This window comes from Lissotriton helveticus, chromosome 7 (assembly GCF_964261635.1).
Source record: "Lissotriton helveticus chromosome 7, aLisHel1.1, whole genome shotgun sequence".
Lineage (NCBI taxonomy): Eukaryota > Metazoa > Chordata > Amphibia > Caudata > Salamandridae > Lissotriton > Lissotriton helveticus.
In genome coordinates this window covers 740,438,818-740,462,008 of record NC_136068.1, presented here as the reverse complement: position 1 = coordinate 740,462,008, position 23,191 = coordinate 740,438,818, and the positions used below count along the sequence as shown (strand labels likewise).

Sequence of the window (23,191 nt, the reverse complement as noted above, 5' to 3'; positions counted from 1 at the left end):
TAATGACCTGTAGCGCAAATCCTCTTCAGTTTGTATTTGTTTTTTCATAAACCTCATTTTAACAAGTGTTTGTTCCATGCTTTCGGGTTCATGTTAATGCAGTTCTGGTGTGGTAGTAAGATAGTTTTGGAGGTTACACTTCTTGCCTCTGATCAGAGGTATTATTATTCTTTTATAGAATTGGATGATGGTCATTTCTGAACGGATGGCGAGCAAGATTGTGTTCACTCACTTTGTTGCCTGCCATTCATATTATATCCAACCTTCTATTATTTCCTTGCAATCTCTCGTCCGATAGATGTTTTATGTGCCTGAACCATTTAAGAATAGATACCTGAAAGACTATTTACAGAAGTTATGGGCTTAAAGAAACAAGTACTCTATACCAGATCAGATAATTTCTTTGCCAAGTCACAGTATGGTTACCTATTAAAAAAATCGCACCTACAGTAAAATCTGCATTTCTGGCAGAATGCCCTCGTGGCCAAGTCCCCCTTTCCACCAAAGAGTAGACAAGAAAAGAACATTACTTTCCTTTTGGCCAACCTGTCTGGCAGATGATAAGGAATCCAGTCTGTCCACATTAATCTAGTGATTATTTCCGTGTCCATATCAGTCACGCTGTTTGTCTTGCAGGCCTTGATGAATTAGTTGCAGTATTTCTGGTCTTGAGGAAATAAGAATTCTGTGCTTGTTAATTGTGTTCATAACATTGTAAATTAGGCAACTGAACCCTACTTGATAATGCTGAAGAGATATTAGAGATGTTTTGGCTGGAAATTTTGTTAGCAGGTTTTCTTAAATGTCTGAGGTGCTGTTTTGAATTGCTAGTTTTGGTGAAAATTTTTGATCAGACTGCCTCATTAAAAAAAAATCACAGGTAATGTTTTTATTCCTTTCCTTCAGCATTTTTCGATTATAAAGAAGAGTCTGGCTTTCCAAAACCACCTTCGTACAATGTTGCAACCTCACTTCCAAGTTATGATGAAGCTGAACGAAACAAGATTGAAGCCACTGTTCCTCTGGTTCCTGGGAGAGTAAGTATTATATTTATCTAATTGTATTTTTATCTTGTTTATTGACCCCTTGTTGTAAATATTTTTGTCCACCCTAAGCGTGGAAGGGTATACTCAGATGTGAGTCCCTTGCTCATTGCACCATCAGGATTCAAGCAAGCCGGGCCGAAGACGGCTGAAATGCCAGAAACCGGTCCCCGGGAGCTTGTTTCCTTCCCAGTGTAAGAATTGGCTTTTGTAGTCTGGTCTGCCCTGTTCCCATGATGCACTGGGCCAGGGACAGACTAATTTGCATACAGCCAGGTTCTGAAACTGGGATGGTGCAATGAGCTAAAAAACGGTGTTGGATCTAGCCCTGATCTCTTGACTGGGTGAGAGTACTCTGCTTAATTCAGAGACTCTGTCCATCACCACCCCTTGTTGTAAATATTTTTGTCCACCCTAAGCGTGGAAGGGTATACTCAGATGTGAGTCCCTTGCTCATTGCACCATCAGGATTCAAGCAAGCCGGGCCGAAGACGGCTGAAATGCCAGAAACCGGTCCCCGGGAGCTTGTTTCCTTCCCAGTGTAAGAATTGGCTTTTGTAGTCTGGTCTGCCCTGTTCCCATGATGCACTGGGCCAGGGACAGACTAATTTGCATACAGCCAGGTTCTGAAACTGGGATGGTGCAATGAGCTAAAAAACGGTGTTGGATCTAGCCCTGATCTCTTGACTGGGTGAGAGTACTCTGCTTAATTCAGAGACTCTGTCCATCACCACCCCTTGTTGTAAATATTTTTGTCCACCCTAAGCGTGGAAGGGTATACTCAGATGTGAGTCCCTTGCTCATTGCACCATCAGGATTCAAGCAAGCCGGGCCGAAGACGGCTGAAATGCCAGAAACCGGTCCCCGGGAGCTTGTTTCCTTCCCAGTGTAAGAATTGGCTTTTGTAGTCTGGTCTGCCCTGTTCCCATGATGCACTGGGCCAGGGACAGACTAATTTGCATACAGCCAGGTTCTGAAACTGGGATGGTGCAATGAGCTAAAAAACGGTGTTGGATCTAGCCCTGATCTCTTGACTGGGTGAGAGTACTCTGCTTAATTCAGAGACTCTGTCCATCACCACCCCTTGTTGTAAATATTTTTGTCCACCCTAAGCGTGGAAGGGTATACTCAGATGTGAGTCCCTTGCTCATTGCACCATCAGGATTCAAGCAAGCCGGGCCGAAGACGGCTGAAATGCCAGAAACCGGTCCCCGGGAGCTTGTTTCCTTCCCAGTGTAAGAATTGGCTTTTGTAGTCTGGTCTGCCCTGTTCCCATGATGCACTGGGCCAGGGACAGACTAATTTGCATACAGCCAGGTTCTGAAACTGGGATGGTGCAATGAGCTAAAAAACGGTGTTGGATCTAGCCCTGATCTCTTGACTGGGTGAGAGTACTCTGCTTAATTCAGAGACTCTGTCCATCACCACCCCTTGTTGTAAATATTGATCCTGTAGGGCATGGTCAGCTGTTTTCTGGGCATTTGCACATATCATGAGTGTGAGACTGGCTATTTAACAGTTTATCAGCGGATTAACTGTAGCCTCTTGTCCATGGAAATAGGCACACTTAAATTCAGAATCAGGACAACCTTAGTCTGATTCAGATAACGTACTATGGTTGGTGTTTTTCTAAGTAATTTTTATTGCTTGTGGATGCACTATACAATAGCAGTCCCTGTCATGGGGTTTTCAGTCCAAATATTTTGAAGGCTTCTCTTAATCAGTGCTATTTCTACATTCCAAACATAATGAATATTATCTAGATCAGACCGTGTCCAACTTTGTGTCTATTGTCCCCAAGGAGGATTGAACCCCCCTGATGGCCGCCATCAGTTCCTTCATGGTCGGATCGTCACCGACCGGATCCCCCTCGGGGCCCCCAGTCGGGGAGCGTTTCACATCTGACTGGGATCCCCTTGAGACTGCGTACTTATCGATGCGATTCGATTGGACTTGACGGTTCGATCTCTGGGCCTTCGGGAGGTTCTTGTCGAGGTCTCGTGCCACCATCTCGACCGCAAAAGCAGGAGAAACCCACCACTCCTCAATCGAGCGGGGAAGGGTCTTACAGCGATTGTCTGTACGGTATTGCAGAGAGGGCAAGGACGCTCCGATTGCCACCCGGGCACTGCGAATGAAGATCTGGCCGGCCACTTCCGGTCTCGGTGGCCGATGTTGTCGCACTTCACACCGGATGGTGGCACACCCGGGGTCCCGGTCCTCGACGTCGCAGGCCCCAATTCTTCTATCGACGATATTCAGACGCCAAAGCAATCAATCAAGCCCAAATGTCACCTAGTGACTCAGGTGACGGTCCCCCACTATGATAGTGGGGACGGGGTACAGGATAGTATGCCGGATAGGCGGTCAGGATGTGGCGCCGGCGGAGCCGATGCTCAAGCGGCCATCTTGGTCGCTGGCGCGGCTCCTCTGGTATGACGTATAATTAAGATAGGGTAACTGAGGACACCATGCTGTTGACTGAAAATCAATCACAAAGGTTGTTCAGGCCACCAGTGGTCCTTTAAGTAATTTGTCTAACTGATCTCAAACAAACGATTCATTAGTCTGCTTCTTCTCTGTCCATTTGCGTTAATATCTTCTGATCCTTTTGTACTGCTGCACTCGCTTTTGTTCATTTCGTTGGTGTGTACAAATTTTTAAGCACTGGTTCATTTGTATCTGAAGTAGGAGTGTGTAAATTTGTGCAATTTTTAACTTATGTATCATGCATTTGTCTGGTAGAAGTATAGATTTTCACAGTCGACTTCATTTGGTATGTGTAAAAAGTACACTTTTACAGTGTTTTTCTCCACAAGATCTCCCTTACCAGCATGCATTTGCCTTTGTAAATGGACATGCATACCTTTCCCTCGTGAATGCCCAATTTCTATAACTTATGTGTTGATGGTTACTAGCAAAGCACGAGGGAAATGTCCGGATTCACAGTTGTGGCATCCAGGAAACAAAGTGATGGAAGGAATGCTTAAATTAATCTCAGCCACTGGCAATTGATCAGGGCTACATCTCGACCATCATTTTTCGCCCACCATTCCACCTCAGTTTGGACCCAGCCAAATGCAAATCAGCCTTGGCCCAGTGGGAACAGTTTAGTCTGAATTGCCAGGCCAGGCTCTGCCTGAACTGGAACAAAAGCAACTTGGGACCGGTTTCACACTTATAATTGGCTCATCAGTCCGTTGTAGATTGATTCCAGTGGCACAGTGAGCACGGGACCCACACCTGGGTATATCCATCACACTTAAGGCATCCAAAAAGCAGAGTGTTGAATGGAATGCTGGACCCATCGCTCAGTGTCTCACCCAATCCATCGTTTTTCACCTACCGTGCCACTTCAGTTTGGACCCAGCCATATGAACAGTTACGGCAAAAAGTTTTTGCTCAAACCTATTCTCGTGCAAGAGGAAGTAATGCATTTTGGTGTAGGTATAAGCAAAACACGAAATTGCACATATTACAACTAGCCCAATAATTGGGATCTACTAAAATGATGCTTGCATAATGAAAATGACATAAAAGCCTTATATGAATGACTATCCTGTGATCTTTGAAACGTTGTTGGTTTTGTGGACGATATCAGGCAATGTTTGGAAGATGAAGAGAATGGCTAGCAGAGCTGGTCAATATTGTAATCCAACACTTACTTTGTCTTTACCTTTGAAACAGTCTTGGCCCTGGGCAACTGGGCTAATGAAAAAACTGGGGTCCTGACAGTTAAAGTAACTACTATTGATTTAGTTTGAATATAATTTGTCATACTACATACTCTGTAGGTGATGTGCTGACTGATTTAACACTCAGGTTTTCTAACTTCTCTGTACTGGGTGATCTCAACCTGCATCTTGAGTCCCCAAATGATCCTGGGGTCAGTGGTTTTTGGACACAATTGAAGTGTTGGGCCTTACTCTTGTGAACCAGGAACCTACCCACCAGGCAGGACATTTATTAGATTGTATCTGTTCCAATTACCCCAGTCTGACAGCTAAACCCCCTTGTCCTCAGGTATGGACAGATCATTTTTTAATTCCTTTTAATATAGTTGGGATTTTGAAACCCTCTATAAATCTCTCAAAGTGTAATGATAAATCTCATACTAAAACCATTCCGGACTGGAAGTCACTAGCTAGCAGACCTGACATTGTTGAGAAACTTAAGACTAGCCTACCAGTCCTAGTCGACTGTACCTCCACAGACAATCAGACCTTCTGTGACTGGATTGCTGGAGCGGGCACGTTGTTAAAATCATCCAGAAATGAGAATCTCAAACCCAGGAAGGCAAAAAAGAATGCCCCCTGGTTCTCAACTACCCTTAAGCTTGAATTAGGCGAAGTGAAAACATTGGAACAGAGGTGGCGTCGAAATTACGACACCGCCGCACGTAACATCTATATAGCAGCGAGACGGAAGTACCATGCAGGAATAAAATCAGCAAAAAAAACACACTATCTGCAGGCCATATCTATGGCAGGCCAGGAACAAAAAGCAATCTTTAAGATTGTTAAGGATTTTATGAATCCTTCAGCTCTATCGCAAGCGATTCCTCCATCGCAAGACCTCTGTAATGCGATATCTGATTATTTTGACAATAAAATCCTGGCCATCACAAAAACTTTTCCATCGGGAGCTACCGCAACAATGGATGTTGAAGAGATAGTGAAGACGATATCTTCCCCCTGCTTTGATGACTTCGCCCCAGTATCCTTGGAGGAAACTGCCAAAGCGATTTTAGCCAGCAAATCGGGTTCCCCTTTTGATCCCTGTCCCCCTCCGGTGTTGCATCTTCTAATAGAGATGGTTAATCCAATGATTAACAAGATCATCAATTCCTCTCTAGCCACGGCAAGTATCCCTAATGATTGGAAACTGGCAGCTGTTAAGCCGCTCCAAAAAAAGGCCCTTGCCGATCCTACTACCCTTTCCAACCTACTCCCGATTTCCTTGTTACCCATTCTTTTTAAGCTGACTGAAAAGTTTGTCAATAGTCAACTGACTAACTTTTTGGAGAAGAATAATGTTCTCCATCCCAATCAGTCAGGATTTCGGTCAGAACACTCTACCGAATCAGCCCTACTATACACTACAGAAACATTAAGGGCAGCAATGGACCAAGGAAAGAAGGCCGTCCTTATCCTACTTGACCTGTCGGCAGCCTTCGATACGGTCTCTCATAACATCTTAGTGGACCGGTTGGCTGCCGCAGGGGTAGGAGGACAGGTGTCGGCCTGGTGTAGGAATTTCCTTACCAACAGACGCCAAATAACAGTATTAGGACCATATCAATCTGAGGCTAAAAACGTCAGCTCAGGGGTACCGCAGGGCTCTAGTTTGAGCCCTGTTCTCTTCAACCTATATATGGTACCACTGATGAAACTGATCGCGTCATTCAAGATCAGTTCTATTTCATATGCTGACGATACCCAATTGATATTGGTGTTGGATAAGAAGCGACCAGGTGCCGAGGAAGACCTCAAGGACTGCCTTGCAGCAATTTTTAAATGGATGACCAACAACCATTTAAAGTGCAACGCCGGAAAAACCGAGATCCTACCTATAGGGAATTACAATCTTTTCTCCCCAACAGCATGCTGGCCAACGGATGCTGAAGTGCCCCCCAATACAATTGCATCTGCTCGCAATTTGGGCATGAAATTTGACAACCATTTATCCTTTAAACCCCAGGCTGTAGCAGTAGCAGGCATGTGCTTTCAAATCATAAAGGCACTAAGGAAGTTTTTTGATCTTCTTCCACTATTGGCGAGGAAAACAGTCGCAGTGGCCTTAATAAGTTCTAGGCTGGACTATTGTAATGGACTATACGTTGGAGCTAATAAAACTGTTCTCCACAAACTACAGATGGTCCAAAACGCGGCAGCCCGCCTTGTACTGCGTCTGCCCCGTAAATAGTCAGCCTCAGCAGCTCTAAACACCCTCCATTGGCTGCCAATAGGTAAAAGAATCTTGTTTAAACTTCTTCTAATCACCTTCAGGGCATTCCACCAACGAGGCCCAACCTATTTACATAATGGGTTTAATAGATATTATCCAGCGCGTTGTCTGAGATCTGCAAGTCAGAATTTACTTACTCCACCTCATTTCAAGCTAGCCACAAAGGGTGGCAAATCCCTTTTTAGGTCTCGCCTGTCGATGCGCATGCGCATCGAGCAAGGCGAGAGTATTGGCACTTATCCGCTCTTTATCCACACTGCAAGGAATCGAGGCGATTCCTTGCAGTGCACGAGAAATTTAAGCTCAATGCGCATGCGCATTGAGCTTAAATGCGCGTGCCACATGCCCCCAGCCGCCTGCCTTGCCTACTCTCTCTCACAGCCTCCCCCAGCTCCGCCCCCTCACTACTTGATTGCACGGCCGCTAGGCCGTGCCTCCCCTACTCTCCTCCCCCCTCCTCCTCTCCTCCCCTGCCTGCCTGCCGCTAGGCCGTGCCTCCCCTACTCTCCTCCCCCCTCCTCCTCCTACTGCCGTGTCGCACCTCTCCCCTCTCCGCCCCCTCCCCTGCCAGCCGTGTTACGGTGAAAGGCTTGTTTGTTTATTTTACCCGCCGTGTCTCTGCTGCTTCCCCCTGTCCTGTCTCTCCTCCTCTCCCTCTCTATACCCTCCCCCTCCCCCCCACCACTCCCATCAAGTCCCTCTGGCCCTTCCCTCCTCCCCGGACCCCTCCTCCCCTGCCCCCTCCTCCCCTGCCCCCTCCACCCTTTCTTGTTACCACTTGTAAAGAGAAAGCGGGCCCATTCACAGTATGGCGTGCAGGCACAGGCTGCACTTTGGGGTCGACCAGATCCACCCTATCTGTTTAATCCTGGCGGCAAGCGGTTGGTGTGTCGCAGGGGTCTCCACAGGTCTCACCAGGTAGGGTTTACCACTGACCGCAGTTCCAGGACGCGTTCAACTTGTTTAATTTTCTTTATCGGGAATGCTTCTTGTCAGAGGATTTAGCTCTTCAAGTTAAATCTCGATGTTATTCAAATATATTGTTACTTGGAGATTTAATCTCTTTATATGGTCATGCCCGTAAACTGTAGTTAAATTGCATCTTTTATTAAGTAGATGTTTTCGACATGAAAATCCAGATTACATTCTGTTACGCTGACGTGCATTTTTGCGAACTTGTTTTATGTTTTCTTTTTGAATATCAGTAAGTAATCATTTCATCGGTTTCTTACATTAAAAGGTTTCGGTTTGGAGAGTCGATTTTAGACGCCTGTCTGTATGCGGGTAGAAAACGGTGCTTTTAAAATTTGAGACAAGATCATTGTTGGTTTATTAAGGGTGTAAATACATTTACCCTTTCTATGAAAAGATGGAATAGTGTAACAAGCTTATTCCTAGTTTCGAAGCGCAAAGCAAGCGTGCTGGGCGTAGAAACCTGACCCCACATGGATATCCCTCTTTGGGTCTAGTTAGTGAAAATAGCTCAGATATGGACTGGTGGAGCCCAGACAGGAGTGACATGGGCCGGTCTTATTAACACATGCGATGTGTATATTACTCACTGGGTTTGTCTGGTTCGGTTGTTGGCTTTTTGGTAATTAATTATTTTGTAGGGAACAACTCTTTAATTGTTGAATAGGTTGCTTGGCTTTGCAGGGGTCTTTGGTTGTGCCACAAGAATAGCAAAAAAAAGTCTACATCTGGGCTTGCTGCCAACGTGCTTTAATTAAATATTGCATATTCTAATTGAACAGTGCCACTGCTTCCAAAAATCAGGTGGACTTTGAAGACTTTTAGGAACCAATTTTATTTTGAATGCACACCGCATAAAAATTATTGGCACATAAGAAATGTGATACTGCATTTAATCACTGTATACCGACACAAAATGCCACATTTAAGTATTCCTGTCGATGACATGTGGTCAGGCACCCTCAACCCCTCACCCTCACTCACCCTCAACCCCTCACCCACACTCACCCACACTCACCCCCACTCACTCACACTCACCCACCCTCACTCACCCTCACTCACCCTCACTCACCCTCACTCACCCTCACTCACCCTCACTCACCCTCACTCACCCTCACTCACCCTCACTCACCCTCACTCACCCTCACTCACCCTCACTCACACTCCCTCACACTCCCTCACCCTCACTCACCCTCAACCCCTCACTCACCCTCAACCCCTCACTCACCCTCAACCCCTCACCCACCCTCAACCCCTCACCCTCACTCACCCTCAACCCCTCACCCTCAACCCCTCACCCTCACTCACCCTCACCCTCAACCCCTCAGCCTCACCCTCACTCACCCTCAACCCCTCACCCACCCTCACTCACCCTCAACCTCATGCTAAAGATTTACAAAAAAAACCATTAACAATTCTAAAAGCACTAACTCTAATGCTGCGAGACCTATTGCATTTCTAATGCTTGTTGTACTTGGAACTAGAGCCTGGAACAAACTTCCTTTTTTTTGCGGTCTTTCTCTCAAGAAGCCCCCTTTAGGAAGGCACTGAAAACTTGGATTTTCTCATTGCCTGATGCCATTTGCAGGACCTTAGTGTAATGTGTGTTCAGAAATCAGGACACCTCTTTTTCCCTTCCAACTCCTCCATCTGAGTTGTGTGAGCGCCAAGATACTCCTTGGAGTGGAAGTTGCGCGGTAGAAATGTCCCTTACATTACATTACATTACTTTCATGGTTTATTCTTACGGCCTCCTGATACTGCAGCCCTTTTTAGGTTTCGCCTGTCGAAAGCTGCGCACTGCGCAGCTTTTCGCGCAGGCGAAATCTTATGTCTACAGTATGTGTGTTGTCCCGCCCCTCTGTTCCATTGGCTAGCTCCATAAATGGAGGCTAGCCATTGGAACAGATCTGTCCGTCAATGCCGGAGCAGATTCGTGGGCGTTCCCGAGAATTTTATGCTTTTGCCCACTTCATGCGGCGGTGGGCGGTGTTTTTTTTCTTTTCTTCTTCTTCAAGGTTTGTTTTGGTCATTTGTCTGATGGCGGCCGGGCAGTAGCTTACTTGAGAAGCTCCGCCGTGCCGTGAGCCCGTTCCCGCCCCCCTCCCGCTGTTCATGTGCCCGTTCCCGCCCCCCTCCCGCTTTTCGTGTGCCCGTTCCCACCCCCCCCTCCCGCTGTCCTTGTGCCCGTTCCCGCCCCTCCCGCTGTCCGTGTGCCAGTTCCAGCCCCACTTGATCAGTTAAAGTAACAATACCAGAGACATGCTAAAACCGTTGACCGTTCCAGCGAAAGGATAGACATTGGTGTTAAGGAACGGTATACTTGAGTGCCGTTTTGTCGACGCACAATGCCCATGCTTATATTGCTGAAGACCATAGTGTACTTCTAACATGTACATGTGTTCTGTGGGTGCAGACTGCTCGCGCATGTTAGATCATAAAAAATAAATACTTTTTCCGGCTCCACCGAGACCGTACTATGCTGCCATGTCGCCTGTCCGCTACATATTTTATTGACCCACGCTCTGCAAACCGTAGGTCCGCTCCACTGGTTGTGAGTTTGGTACGCCTGACGCTACCTCCCAGCCCTCACAGCTGGATCGTGGCTGCCAGAACTTGGACGGCCCCTTTCGATCAGTTATTGTGTTAACCCCCCCCCCCCCCCCCTTCCCCTCAACTGGCTGAACTGGTCCCCAAGTGTTGGCCCTGGAGGTGACATGTCTGATCTCTGACACTGCATTTGCGTTTTTTCACAACGACATTTGGGCATGTAAAATGTGAGAGATGGCTACAGCCTGTTTTTCACCCCCTGCAAATACACATTTATGTACACATGCGCCGTTTTGTGTCTGGGCTCTAGTCAAACTTCATTCACCCTGAAAGGAGAGCACTTATGGCGCTAGATCGGTTTTGGAGATACCACACAGAAATACATTTACATTTATTGTCCAGCAGAGACCATAAAGCAGAGACCGTATGTAACAACTTCGTTCGCACTCACACAGAACGTGTCTTCATTAGTTCGAAGCACTATGCAAGACTTTTCCAACGCTCGCATTGTAAATTGTAGGTCAATATCTCTTCTTGTGCTCCTGTCATATTAGCTCGAATGTCATTTCTGTTTCCTTTATTTCTAAAGGGCTACAACGTCTAATAATTTGCAACTGGTAGCACGCTTGCGCGGGGGATTTTGTTGTTGTGTATTATTTGTTCCACCTTAGATCTTAATTATTTAATGATCCATAGATTTTGCAATCAAAGTAATCCTTTATCCCTATTGGCAGCCCTACCGATAACCTTGGCATGAGGAGGAGCATGGCTGTGACTCTTTCCTGAACTCCCAAGCAAATGTTTATCAATATTACTAACATATACAAGAAAGTCAGTGTTCTAGCAGTTGAAACACCACCTTTGCGTGAAAAGCAACAATTGTATAGGTTTTCCTAGAAAACAACGTAGATCCTGTGGGGATTTATCCTCATTATTCTTGGCCATTTACATATTGCACGTGAACAGCGTCCTGCCTACATATTTAATGTTTTTTTTTTTTACCCTAGTATTGATAACTATATTAAGGTCTGAAAGAGAGCATGAAATCACCAGACCTTCAAATATCAAATAGCAATAACAAAAGCTCTAACTTTTACAAAAGCGAAACCGTTGCATTGTAAATGCTTGTTAGTCCTTACATTGAAAAAAACATCTTCATTGCCATAAATAGTGTTGATTTTCATCCGACACCACGTTTTATCATACAGTCCCAGCTTCGATGATCTATTGAGTACAAATGATTGATTAAGCTTGCACAGAATAATAGGCTGTTTTGTGACTATGTTTCATGGAGAGAGGTTTTCACCCCCTAAATTAGGCTACTGTAAGGTCCTCTTCAAAGACATTAACTCCTTAAATCTAAAGAATCTCCTGTTTCTCCAAATCTCAGCTGGAAGACACATCATAAATGGCAACACAATGGACCACACAAAAGAATTCCTAAAAGAATGCCAGTGTCTCCTAATACAAGACTACTGCTGATTTGAAGTTGTGGTCCTGACTCATAAAATTGTGAATAACAAAGCACTACGCGATCTGTCACACCTCATCAGTCCTCCACAATCTCTTTAAAGTGCTCTAATACCTTCTCGGGTCATGTTCGCGCTATATAAAACTTTTAAAATAAAATAAATCACATCCAACTAAGTATAATGTTGCTTAATTACTTGGTCAAGAGTCTGTTTGAAAATTCAAACTCAAATTATAATATGATGATTTTTTTTTTTTTTTACAAAATAAACAGAATACAACCAAATCTATATAAAATGAACCAAAACATAAGCTTAAATGGTAACAACTTAATTAAGTTCGTTTTATTTCTGTGTTCTGTAATTGAACCAGAGGTTAGTTCTAAGCGCTTGTCGAAAGGAAAGGGAAAAAGGAGCCATGGCTAAAATAAATAAGCAAATTTAGGGGCATATGTCTGACAAATGAGAGGGTCTTTAAATGTTTGCAGAATTTCTTCAAGTCCGGTCATAGAAGACGTGAAGGCAAATAGTTTCAAATTATTGAGTGCTGAGAGTGCAGGGACCAACCTGTAAACAGTTTTCTTCTTGAGGGAAGGAGCAAAAACTGTTTGGATGCTGACCATAGGAGTGTGGTTTTATGATCAGGGACAAACCACATAGAACAGTACTCATGGACATAACTATATTGCCTTTAGGTCTAGTCAGAGTTTGAATTCAGTACTTTGTTTCGCTGGAAGCCAGGAAATGATATTAATATAGACAACATATCATCATATCTTTTAAGACCTTGAATGAGTATAGCAGCAAAATGTTGAGCTCTTTGAATCATACTTATTGTTTTTGTTACTATAACTCCATGTATTTCATTACAATAGTCTGTGCCTGAAAGGGCTACTGTGAGGACAGGTTGATAAGGTGGCAGAAGAGGTGCAAACCATCTAGACCTTCTAGAACGTTTTACTGATCACTGTGGACTTGTGCAGTGAAGGATATTTCAGAGCAGAGAGAACCCCAAGATTTCTGATCAAGCTTAAAGGTGTCATAGGAAGAACACTCATACGAGGTGTACAGGTTACAGTTGATTAGAGAGTACCATTCCACATCAAAAGAACATCAGTGAATGGCTGACAACTGCCTAATGAATATATATAATGAAATGGAATAGGAAAAGACCCTTGATAGAGAAAGAGAAAACTTGGAGCACCCTAGTGGTTACCTTGGAGATGAATGAATGGAACAGGTGTACTTTTACCCAATGGGTACAGTTGTCAAGAATATATCTGAACCACTCAGTTGCTGTGTGTGATAGTTAAAAAAGGTCTAAACAACCCTGCATCGTGGATCCCTCTATACCAAATGAGGGCTTAAGAGGGGAGAGAATAATTTGTTCATATGCAATGTCCAAGGCTGCCAACAGATGAGGTTTCCAGTCCCAGTTCTAGCACTGATCATGAAAGAAGACACCCAAGGACGAAACTTAAGTTTTTGGCATACAGCAGGAAATGCCTGCTGCAAGGTGATGAGAATTTGACGTGGGTGTAGCACTGCTAGAAAATGTGCAGATTCCAAAATATGTGCAAAAGTGATCTTGATTGTCTTACTTCAACAACCTTGGGACCAGCCATCTTCAGTTTGGCAGCAACTATATCGGGGTTGTTGAGAGCAATTGGCTCATGGGCAAGGCAAACAATATTCAGTGTTGCTTGTGCCAGCATAGGGTGCCAATGCAGCTATAATACATGTGGAAATATAGTTGTGTTTCCTGCAGCTTGACACCAACTTGACGACCCAATGACGCATAACCTTAAGTTTTGGGTGAATTTAGGGAAACCGACAGATGCTAAATCCCTGGAACCCATATGGGCAAGAATTTAGGCGTAGTCTCGATTGCACTAAACCAGCACTTTGTTACAGAATGGATCAAAAGTGAAGGAAAGTATGCAGACCACTACCCTCTGAATATGTAGTAGCATAGAAAAATGAAAGTCCAACCAGAAATGCAAGACTTAATAGATCATTTGAAGAAGAGTATTAATGAAAGTTGGCTAGTTCCCTGGTAGAATGTATTTGGAAATTGTACTATTGAACACACAAACTTAGAATTATTAGAAGTTTGACCTTGTGATACTGAATTTAAAATAATATCTTGCTTCACTACTCAATTCAGTGAAATTCTCCGCCACAGGCACTCGCAATTTCATCAGGAAGTGTATGGATGTGTCCTAACATTCAGTTGAATCTCTTACTAGCTTTCCATACGTTTTGAACGGGGAAGGAGATGGTTTGAGGCAATTGTTAGATATATTTTAAAAGCGATAACTCCTAATGTAACACTGGACTTTTAGTTTTGAAAGTGCTACTTAATTACAAGCTTAGAACATTTAACCACCAGTAAGTTTCACATTGTGCTCTTGTCAGTTTCCTTTCATGCAGATGACCTGTATTTTTGAATATAGAAATCTTCTATCACCATTGAAATATGTTTGACCATGCTTCATCCCACAACAAGTGGAAATTGCTGACCTTGTCTTTTGCTTCTTTCAGGAGGATGACTTTGTTGCTCGGGATGATTTTGATGATGCTGATCAGCTGAGGATAGGCAATGATGGGATTTTCATGTTGACGTTCTTCAGTAAGTATTTCCTAATAGGAGGTAACTTGTGGTAGGGCATTGGGCCGCAGTTTTTCCGCTTGTTGAAACTTTTTCCCACTGTAAAAGTTTGCACCATGAAACTTCTTTGGGTTCGCATGCTATGCATTATACCCACATCTAGTGGTTGGGTCCAGATCTTTTTATATGTCTTCCTTTTTTTATTGATTGTTTTTTCTGATTGTGGGTGACTATTTGGTGGTACGCTTGTCCTGTCGTGATGTCAGAGGTACATTATGGAAACCCTTTTGCGTGGTCGCCATTTTCAGATTCTTTTTTCTGCCTTTGGCTCTGGAAGAAAAATTAGAACAATGTTGGGGTAAAATGGACAGATTGTCAAGGAAAATATATCTGAAAAACATTTTAAAGCGAAAATATACAAAGGACAACTAATAGCCACAGAAGTTCACCAAAAGAAGTAGGTGCACCATGTGATTTGCTGACCGAGGTATCGAAGCATATGCAACCAGAGGGGCAGGAATCGTTAAGGTAGATGGATAACACCGCCTTAAGATTCTGTCCCAAGTGCTATCATAATTTTGCACAAACCTCTGCTTGCTAAAAGACCACACTGCCAAAAGTTTCAAAGCTTGTTAAGCATTCAAACCTAAGGCCTCTGAACCAGAGACAAACCGTGTTGGGCACACTACACTACAAAGCTGCCGCTGAAAAAATACCAACCTTAACTTCGAGACCTCAGATTGTCAAGTGATCAATACATTGACAATACTGAGATAGTGCAAAGCGAGGGGTCGGACAAAGTCTAGAGAGACCATGTCAATTTATAAAGGGAAGAGCCACTTAAGAATACTCTGAAAGAAGGAGAGCACAAGAGGCGAGTGCAGGTAACCCCATAAACCTATAGAAAGACAGTGGGCCAGAGATTAAATATTCAGACTCAAGGACCCTGAGGACACCCTTGACGCTGAAACACTCAACTGACTAAAGGAGGTAGAAACACAAAAAACTTCCCGGGTCCCGACAAAAGGACACCACTTGAGAACGCCCTGCAGACAATGAGAGAGGACTCGAAGGTAGCGCAGTAAGAGGCACCATTGCTAAACAGGAGACTGTAACCAGTCCGCGATACCGCACACAGTACGCTTGAGGTCAAAAGGAGAAGGTGCCTTGAGGCCAAAATGGTAGCGATTCCACAAAAGGGAAAGTTTTCTAAATCGCTCAAGGAGTTTTGAATACTTTTTGGAGCAGATAAAGGGGAACATTGGTGAGGAATAGCAAGTGGAACTGCTTCCACTAACTACACTTGATGCCAAGAAGAGGAGCAGGAAGTATTCATTGAGATGGAGGAGATGTACAAGATGGGTGTGTTTCCTGACCTCAAGCACACCAAAGGAGTCACAAGATCTTGACACAGATTCACCTGAAGAGAGGGCTTGGAATCATACCCTTTTGGACTTTTGTCACCAGGAGGCATTGCAATCTGCATGCACAATAGAGCTTGCTGCCAACAAGTAAGGGGTACAATTAAAGGAACAACAATCGTAGACTTTCTTTTGTGCTAGTTTCCATTTCAAAAGAAGTGGCAGTATCTTCGTATGCTCCCAAGCATTCTAGATCAAGGAATAGAAGCGTTCAGAGATCCAGCAACCTCCAAGCCTGTGACACCAAGACTGGAGAAGAAGTATTAATGCTCCTCCAAAGACCCCAGTATATATCAAGGGGATCACAGTGGCGGACTCATTAATCATGGCAACTGCCAGGAAAAGAGCTAATGTCAACAGGACCTCCACTGGAAAATCAAAAATTGGAGAGGATTGGGCTAAAAGTGGAGAGATGAGCAGCGACGTAATGGGGAATTGCAAACTCTAATGCCCTTCTTAATCCCTGTGCACATGAACAGTGGGAGAAAATCGAGAACTAGTTAACTAATGGAACTAATACTGTCCCGAACAATACAAACCGAGTGTAAGCTCATCATAGAAGAAGTCAAGGCCATCTTAAACACCTCCCTTTAGTCTGCTTTGGCTGCAACTAACATGTCTAGTCTGCTTTGGATGCAACTAACATGGCAAGTAGACCATTATACACAGGCACTATCAGAAAGCCCACAACTATGCTTCCTGAGCTTGAAACATGTCTTAAATGCTCCATTTACAGAGGAGCACCTGTTTAGAACAATAATTAATGGGTCCCTACAGCAACTGAAAGAGAACAAGACCACAAAGGCCATGGGAGCCCTGCTTTTCCACAGTAGCATAGGAAGGGGAGCTAGCCCACTAAGAAGGCCACTGGAGAGAGTACAAACACTGCACACTACATACCAAAAGGTAGCTGAGCAACAACACCACAGTGACAATTTCAAACCACTCCAAGGCAGCTGTTTTGTGGCAGAGTCCATGGAAGAGGGCATCCTTCAAGAGTGAAGGCCTCCTCAAATAAATGGCTTGAACACAGGACTTGTGAAAACTACAGGAGTATAAACCCTTCAACCGCATAGGGATGGGGGTAGGAAATTTAGAAAAAACAAACAACATCCCAACAGGTATAATTCATTAGACAATTAAATAAGATATGCTAAAAACATTATCGGCAAAGGAATGAAGAGACTCAATACATCTGTTTGTATGTGCCATTGGCATCATATTTATGCAAGTAAAATTGGGAAAGAAGATAAACAGTAATATCAACACTGTAAGTAAACAATACTTCAACCCTAGTTCTACTTGGTGCAATAAAGGTGCATGTGGCGTGCACAGTGGCGACGCGAGTGACAAGGTGGTCAGCGTGAACGGCGCATAAGTGATTGGTGTTCAATATATACAGTGATAAGGTAATACAAAGTGGCTTCGTAATGATTTGATACACAAATTTTGGATGTAAATGCACTGATTTATGGAAATGGCCACGTTGTAGATCACTTTTGAAAAAGTAAATATATAGCAAACAATCAATTGATAAATGCCATCTCTCTCAAGGAAAAAAGTTATTAAATAGGCTAAACAAAAACTCCTGCGACCTTAAATGTACTGTTTTCTAATGTAATGACACATTTTTGTATTGATGTACAAAAAATTCTTTTTATTTATTAATTTGTTTAGTTAAATAGTTACACCAAGTATTCTTATTTCATTAAGTACATTCATTTACAGTTTTAGTAACGATTTGAGTGGAAATAAATTCATAATGCAGAATTCACAAAACAGAACAACATAATGACCATAAACAAAATTACAACAAGTCACACTGGACCGGTCAATATTCTATAGTAGTAGGCGAAGCGTCTGGTTTTGACTACGCGCGTTTCGGCAGGTTGCCTTCATCAGGTGACCGTCATTCGCACAACAGACTGGACAGAACAAAAAATAAATAAAATGTCAGGCCGCACGCTGTTTCCTTACAAGATTTGACCTATGTCCGTTTAGGAGTTTACGAAGACCTACCATATAACGCATATCATTAAGGCTCTAGAATGTGACCCGGCTGTGTCCATTACAAGCAACCCTCTGTCTTTTAAGGAGGTTCGCCGTTTAAGAAATATATAAATTTGCCAGCACCTCTTCTGTCTCTGATTAAAGAATCAACACGATCCAGTCTCATTTGCTTTAAGGCATATGACAACTATTCACCATTCAGGACCTGTGATGAGGTCGATCGATTGAGTACCGCCATCTGTGATCTTAACTTGTAGGATCTGGCCTATATACTGAATATGGGTCGTTTTAATGGTTTATCAATATAAACAGAAGCCAAACGTCTATACCACAGAAAACACATGAATAACAATTGATTCCTATCAGCCTGACATTTTATTTATTTTTTGTTCTGTCCAGTCTGTTGTGCGAATGACGGTCACCTGATGAAGGCAACCTGCCGAAACGCGCGTAGTCAAAACCAACCGCTTTGCCTACTACTATAGAATATTGACCGGTCCAGTGTGACTTGTTGTAATTATGTTTATGGTCTTTATGTTGTTCTGTTTTGTGAATTGTGCATTATGAATTTATTTCCACTTAAATCGTTACTAAAACTGTAAATGAATGTACTTAATGAAATAAGAATACTTGGTGTAACTATTTAACTAAACAAATTAATAAATAAAAAAAAATTTTTGTACATCAATACAAAAATGTGTCATTACATTAGAAAACAGTACATTTAAGGTCGCAGGAGTTTTTGTTTAGCCTATTTAATAACTTTTTTCCTTGAGAGAGATGGCATTTATCAATTGATTGTTTGCTATATATTTACTTTTTCAAAAATTTTGTTTCCCTACATATAGCAAGCCTATTACTGTAGGGGTCCCCTGTTTTCCAAAATACATGTTGTAGATCACGCGTTTGAATGGGCTGAGTAGTCGACGGCGTTTCGATCCTCCTTAATTGGGATCTTCCTCAGGACAGTGCTGTATAGGTGGGAAGGAAAGGAAGAGGAATTACGTAAGGAGAGGGGGGTGCCGGGGCTAGTAGCATCAAGCTTCCACGACTATTCTTTTGTGGCCTATTATTCTACGGTATCTCAAATAGGCACTATTTGTCATAGCTTTTGGCAGACCAAATGGTGCTTCTGTTTGGGCAAAAATGTGCGCTCAGTACTCTAGCTATGGCCTAACTCAAATTACAACAACATCACTTTTTCACACATTTGAAAATAGGCCCTGAAATCAAGATTAAGTAAAGAAGAATATGCCAGCAGCGATGCAGCGTTGAACCTGTTCCGTGAAATAGGCTTGTGTCTGAATGATAAAAACCTATTTTGCTCATAAAACTACTTCTTTTTTGTGGTTGTTGGAGCACCTGCTAAACGAAAACATGGAGCAAGGAAGATGATGTTTTTTGTAGCAGCAAAAGCTTTCATAGCTACATACAACTGCACTATTAGATTGTGAAAGTCTCAGAATGGTTGTTTCCTTTACATTCCCTTCATCCCATGCTGTTGTCTTTGTGTAAGGTGCTGACAAACAATGGAGAGAAGTAGACACCGATTCACAGTGATGGATTACATTGAAAGTCACTTTTCTTTGTTCCCATCTGTAGCAATTCGAGTCTTTTCATGGATTCAGAGCACACACAACCATATCATTTCCTTATTGAAAAATAGTCTGTTGCTGGCTTTGTCCTTTTCCTACCAGGTAGTGGAAATCAATCAATCAGTCCGTAGATTTGTAGAGCGCTTCTTGTCACCTGCAGGGGTATCCAGTCGTGGCAGGGTCCAGTTGATTAGCTGAATCGCCAGTTCTTCAGGGACTTTTGGAATTCTAAAAGATATGGGGAGGTCCGTAGGTGAAAGAGTAGCTCGTTCCATGTCTTTGCTGCTAGGTACGAGAATGAGTGCCCTCCGTATCTGCTACGTCGAATGCGGGGGGTGAGGGCTAGAGAAATGGACGCAGAGGTGTCTGGTGGGCTGATGGAAGTTCAGGGGGTGGTTCATGTAAGTGGGTCTGCAGTTGTCTGGCCTTGTATGCATGGGTCAGGAGCTTGAACTGGCATCTTTTTTGTACAGGGACCCAGTGGAGTTTCCCGAGGAAGCGGGTGATGTGGGTTTGTCTACGGAGATCCAGGACAAGGCTAGCTGCTGTGCTCTGTATGGACTGTAGTCGTCTATGGAGGTGAGCAGCAATTCCTGCTTAGAGTGCATCGCTGTACTGCAGCCAGCTGGAATTGAGGACCTGGGTGACGGTGCGTCTTGAGCTTAGGGATAGCCATTTGAATATCTTACGAATCATGTGAAGGATGATGATGAGACGGAATTGACCTGTGTCGTTAAGGTTAGCTTGTTTTCCAAAATGATACCTAGGTTCCTACAGTTGTCAGTGGGGTAGGAGTAGGTCTTAGTTCTGAGGGTCACCAGGATGCGTCCCATGGGAAGCTTTTGTTTCCGAAAATCCAAGTTGAGCTTCAGGCAGTTGTCCTTCATCCAGTTGGCGACGCCGGACATTTAGTTGTGGAAGCTGGCAAGAGTTGTCATATAAATGTATTAAGAGGGTGGGGGTACAGTGTTTTAGGGTTTCGGTAAATCCTGCAGCATGTATTATACCATACCATTATGAAGTACTGTTGCCTCAGTGCAGCCCAGAAAGTATTCTAAAGTGGGATAGGTGGTGCCTTGGAACCTTTTCAAGTACAGTAAAAAACTTTCCATTGTGTTGTCTTCCCAGTTGTTGACTGCTTGCTAGACTGATTAAAGCATGTTAAGTAAGTAAGAGACATTTATAAAGCACAAACGTTCACCTTGCAGGTATCTTAGCACTATAGAAACCATGCTGGATCATTAAACACTGAACAACCTTACTTCTGCGTGACCTTTCCTGGTCTGTCATGGCTAAGGTCCTGAGTCCTTTTTCAAAAAGAGCCAGGTCTTTAACCTTTTCCTAAAGCAAATTAAATTTGCACTAGCTCTAAGAGAAGCTGGAAGCTTGTTCCACAGTTTGGTTGCTTTTATTTGAAAGGTACTTCCGCCTGACCTCACTTTCCTGAATTTTGGGTGCCAAACCAAATTAGCTGAGGAGGACTGGGTTCCTCTGTGGTTTGTACTATCTAAATTTCCTTTGCAGCAGCACTGGTCCTGTTCTGTTTACTGCCTTCTAGACTATGCACATTGCTTAAAAAAAAACTTCTCTCTTTTCTTGGAAGCCAATGTAGCTCTCTCAGGGAGCTCGAGGGAGAGTCCTGTCTTGATTTATTCAATGCAAGTTTTGCTGCCACTGTTTTTACTTTATATATCCTCTTAGTTAGATAGTCTGGTGCTTCCAGTAAAAGAGCATTGCAAGAGTCGATTCTAAGTAATACGGTACATTGAACCGCTAACTTTCAAACTGGCAGAGGAAGTATCAGGACAATTTTCCTAAGATTTCATAGCAGTCCAAAACATGTGGCTGCCGTTTTATTAATATGTGGTTCCATGGATAGCTTCTCATTTATGTACACTCCCAGGTTTCGCACAGCCTGCTATATTTTAAAATTATCTGTGCTGAGAGGAGGAGCCAAGACGAAATCCAAAATGGCAGCGTAGACTCCCGGCTCCGCTGTTCGCCCTCTCCCTCCCTAACATCCTGCAGCTGATCCTGTGTCCTTTCCATACCCTCACGCGTCTAAGGTGGTGTGGTGCCTGAACGTGCAACTCCGAGTTTGCTATCTCCTCGGATGGCCGAGAAATACTGTCGCTCAGATCCGGGCCTGTGCGGGATGTGAGCCGGGACCTCGGGCTGTGACGTGGCCGGGGTCGAGCTGAACAACAGCGGCCGCGGTCGAGTGGTGAGGATCGGTGGCCCCTCCCCCTCCCCCCTCCGGAGATCGCGACTCGAGTAATTTCGCTGGCTGACGATAACGGAGTGCGGCGCAAGTGCTCGACACCTCGCTGCACACATGTGGCCGCTTTTCTCCTCGCCTAAGAGTCCGGGCGTTACTCATACTGCCCGCATTAATCTTTGCAGTGGGATCCCCGGAGTAACCTGACATTCGGTGAAAAGTCCACCGGCAGAGACTGATGTCGAGTTGTGGGTCACCCTGGTATTGCGGGGTTGAGGTTGGTGCTGCTGTATTTTTGGTCGAGTCTCGATAACTTCACCCCGACCCCTACATAGACTGCCTGGTGCTACTATACTCCGGATGCCTGCTACAATGTTTGTTGACTCGCCTGGGGAGTCCCCGGGGGTGAGACACATGGTGGCCGACGAAGTTGCAGACGAGGCGTAACCACTGGGAGATGTCCTCTTGGCTCTCCAGGATTTTCATTCCTCCCTGGGTCATATGCTGTTGCCCCTCCGCGACTCGTCGGTTTCACTTGCTCCCGATATTGGGCTTGGGGGCATGGGCGAGAATGTGGCAGATCGGACGCTTGTCGCGGCTCGGGTGTATGTCACTACGGACTCCCCTGGGCATACAGGGTTACTAATCGAGGAAGATGTGCCCGGTAACCGGATTTGCGTTACTGACATTCACTTTGGGTCTCTCATAGATGTGCTCGTAACCGAGGGACATGGCCGCACCCTTTCACTATTGGACTATGTCGTAAATCGTCTGCCATCGCTGGACTCCTGGGTTGCTCCTGAGAGGAGGTTTTGGTCGCTGAAATCGCCTGCCTGTGGACTCGATGTACTAGATTGTTTGCCTCTTTTTACTCGGACTGGCCAGGGGTGAATACTGTATGATTGTTCTCTTGGCCTGTTGACTCTGGTGATGACGCAAGACTTTGCTTATTATTATGGTGGTGGGGGTATGTGATGGACATATGATGATAGTTAACTCCTTTTTCGAGGAGCCTCCATTCTCTTTTGGGATGAGGAGGGGCGGGGGGGGGTGACTGGGGCCGGGTACGGGGGTCCTCCTCCTTCTTTCTTTTCCTAACTGGGGTTTCCTGGGTGGGACGACAGGCATGCCTATAAGGGGGGGGGTTGGCCGTAGCCTTCTGCTGGTATGCGGGGTGGGGGTTGGGGGATGGGGTCTGTTTTCTTTCTCCTTTGTTCTATGGCCCTTATTCTTTCTCGATTTTCGCTCTTTTCTTCTTCTTTTTCTCACTTCTATTTGCATGGGGGGATCTGGCCTTGTTCTTCTCTGGGACTGGGATTTTCCTAGCTATGTTAC

At 44.3% G+C, this 23,191-nt stretch overlaps 1 protein-coding gene across 1 annotated transcript in view; it reads left to right on the top strand.

Annotated features, from left to right (window-relative positions):
• NDFIP1 (Nedd4 family interacting protein 1) overlaps nucleotides 1-23,191 on the top strand; it is a 217,433-nt gene that overhangs the window by 124,191 nt on the left and 70,051 nt on the right. Inside the window, exons 3-4 of the mRNA XM_078653068.1 lie at nucleotides 907-1,037; nucleotides 14,546-14,633. Of these exons, the coding sequence (XP_078509194.1) occupies nucleotides 907-1,037; nucleotides 14,546-14,633 (219 nt within the window). The remainder of the gene's footprint in view (nucleotides 1-906; nucleotides 1,038-14,545; nucleotides 14,634-23,191) is intronic.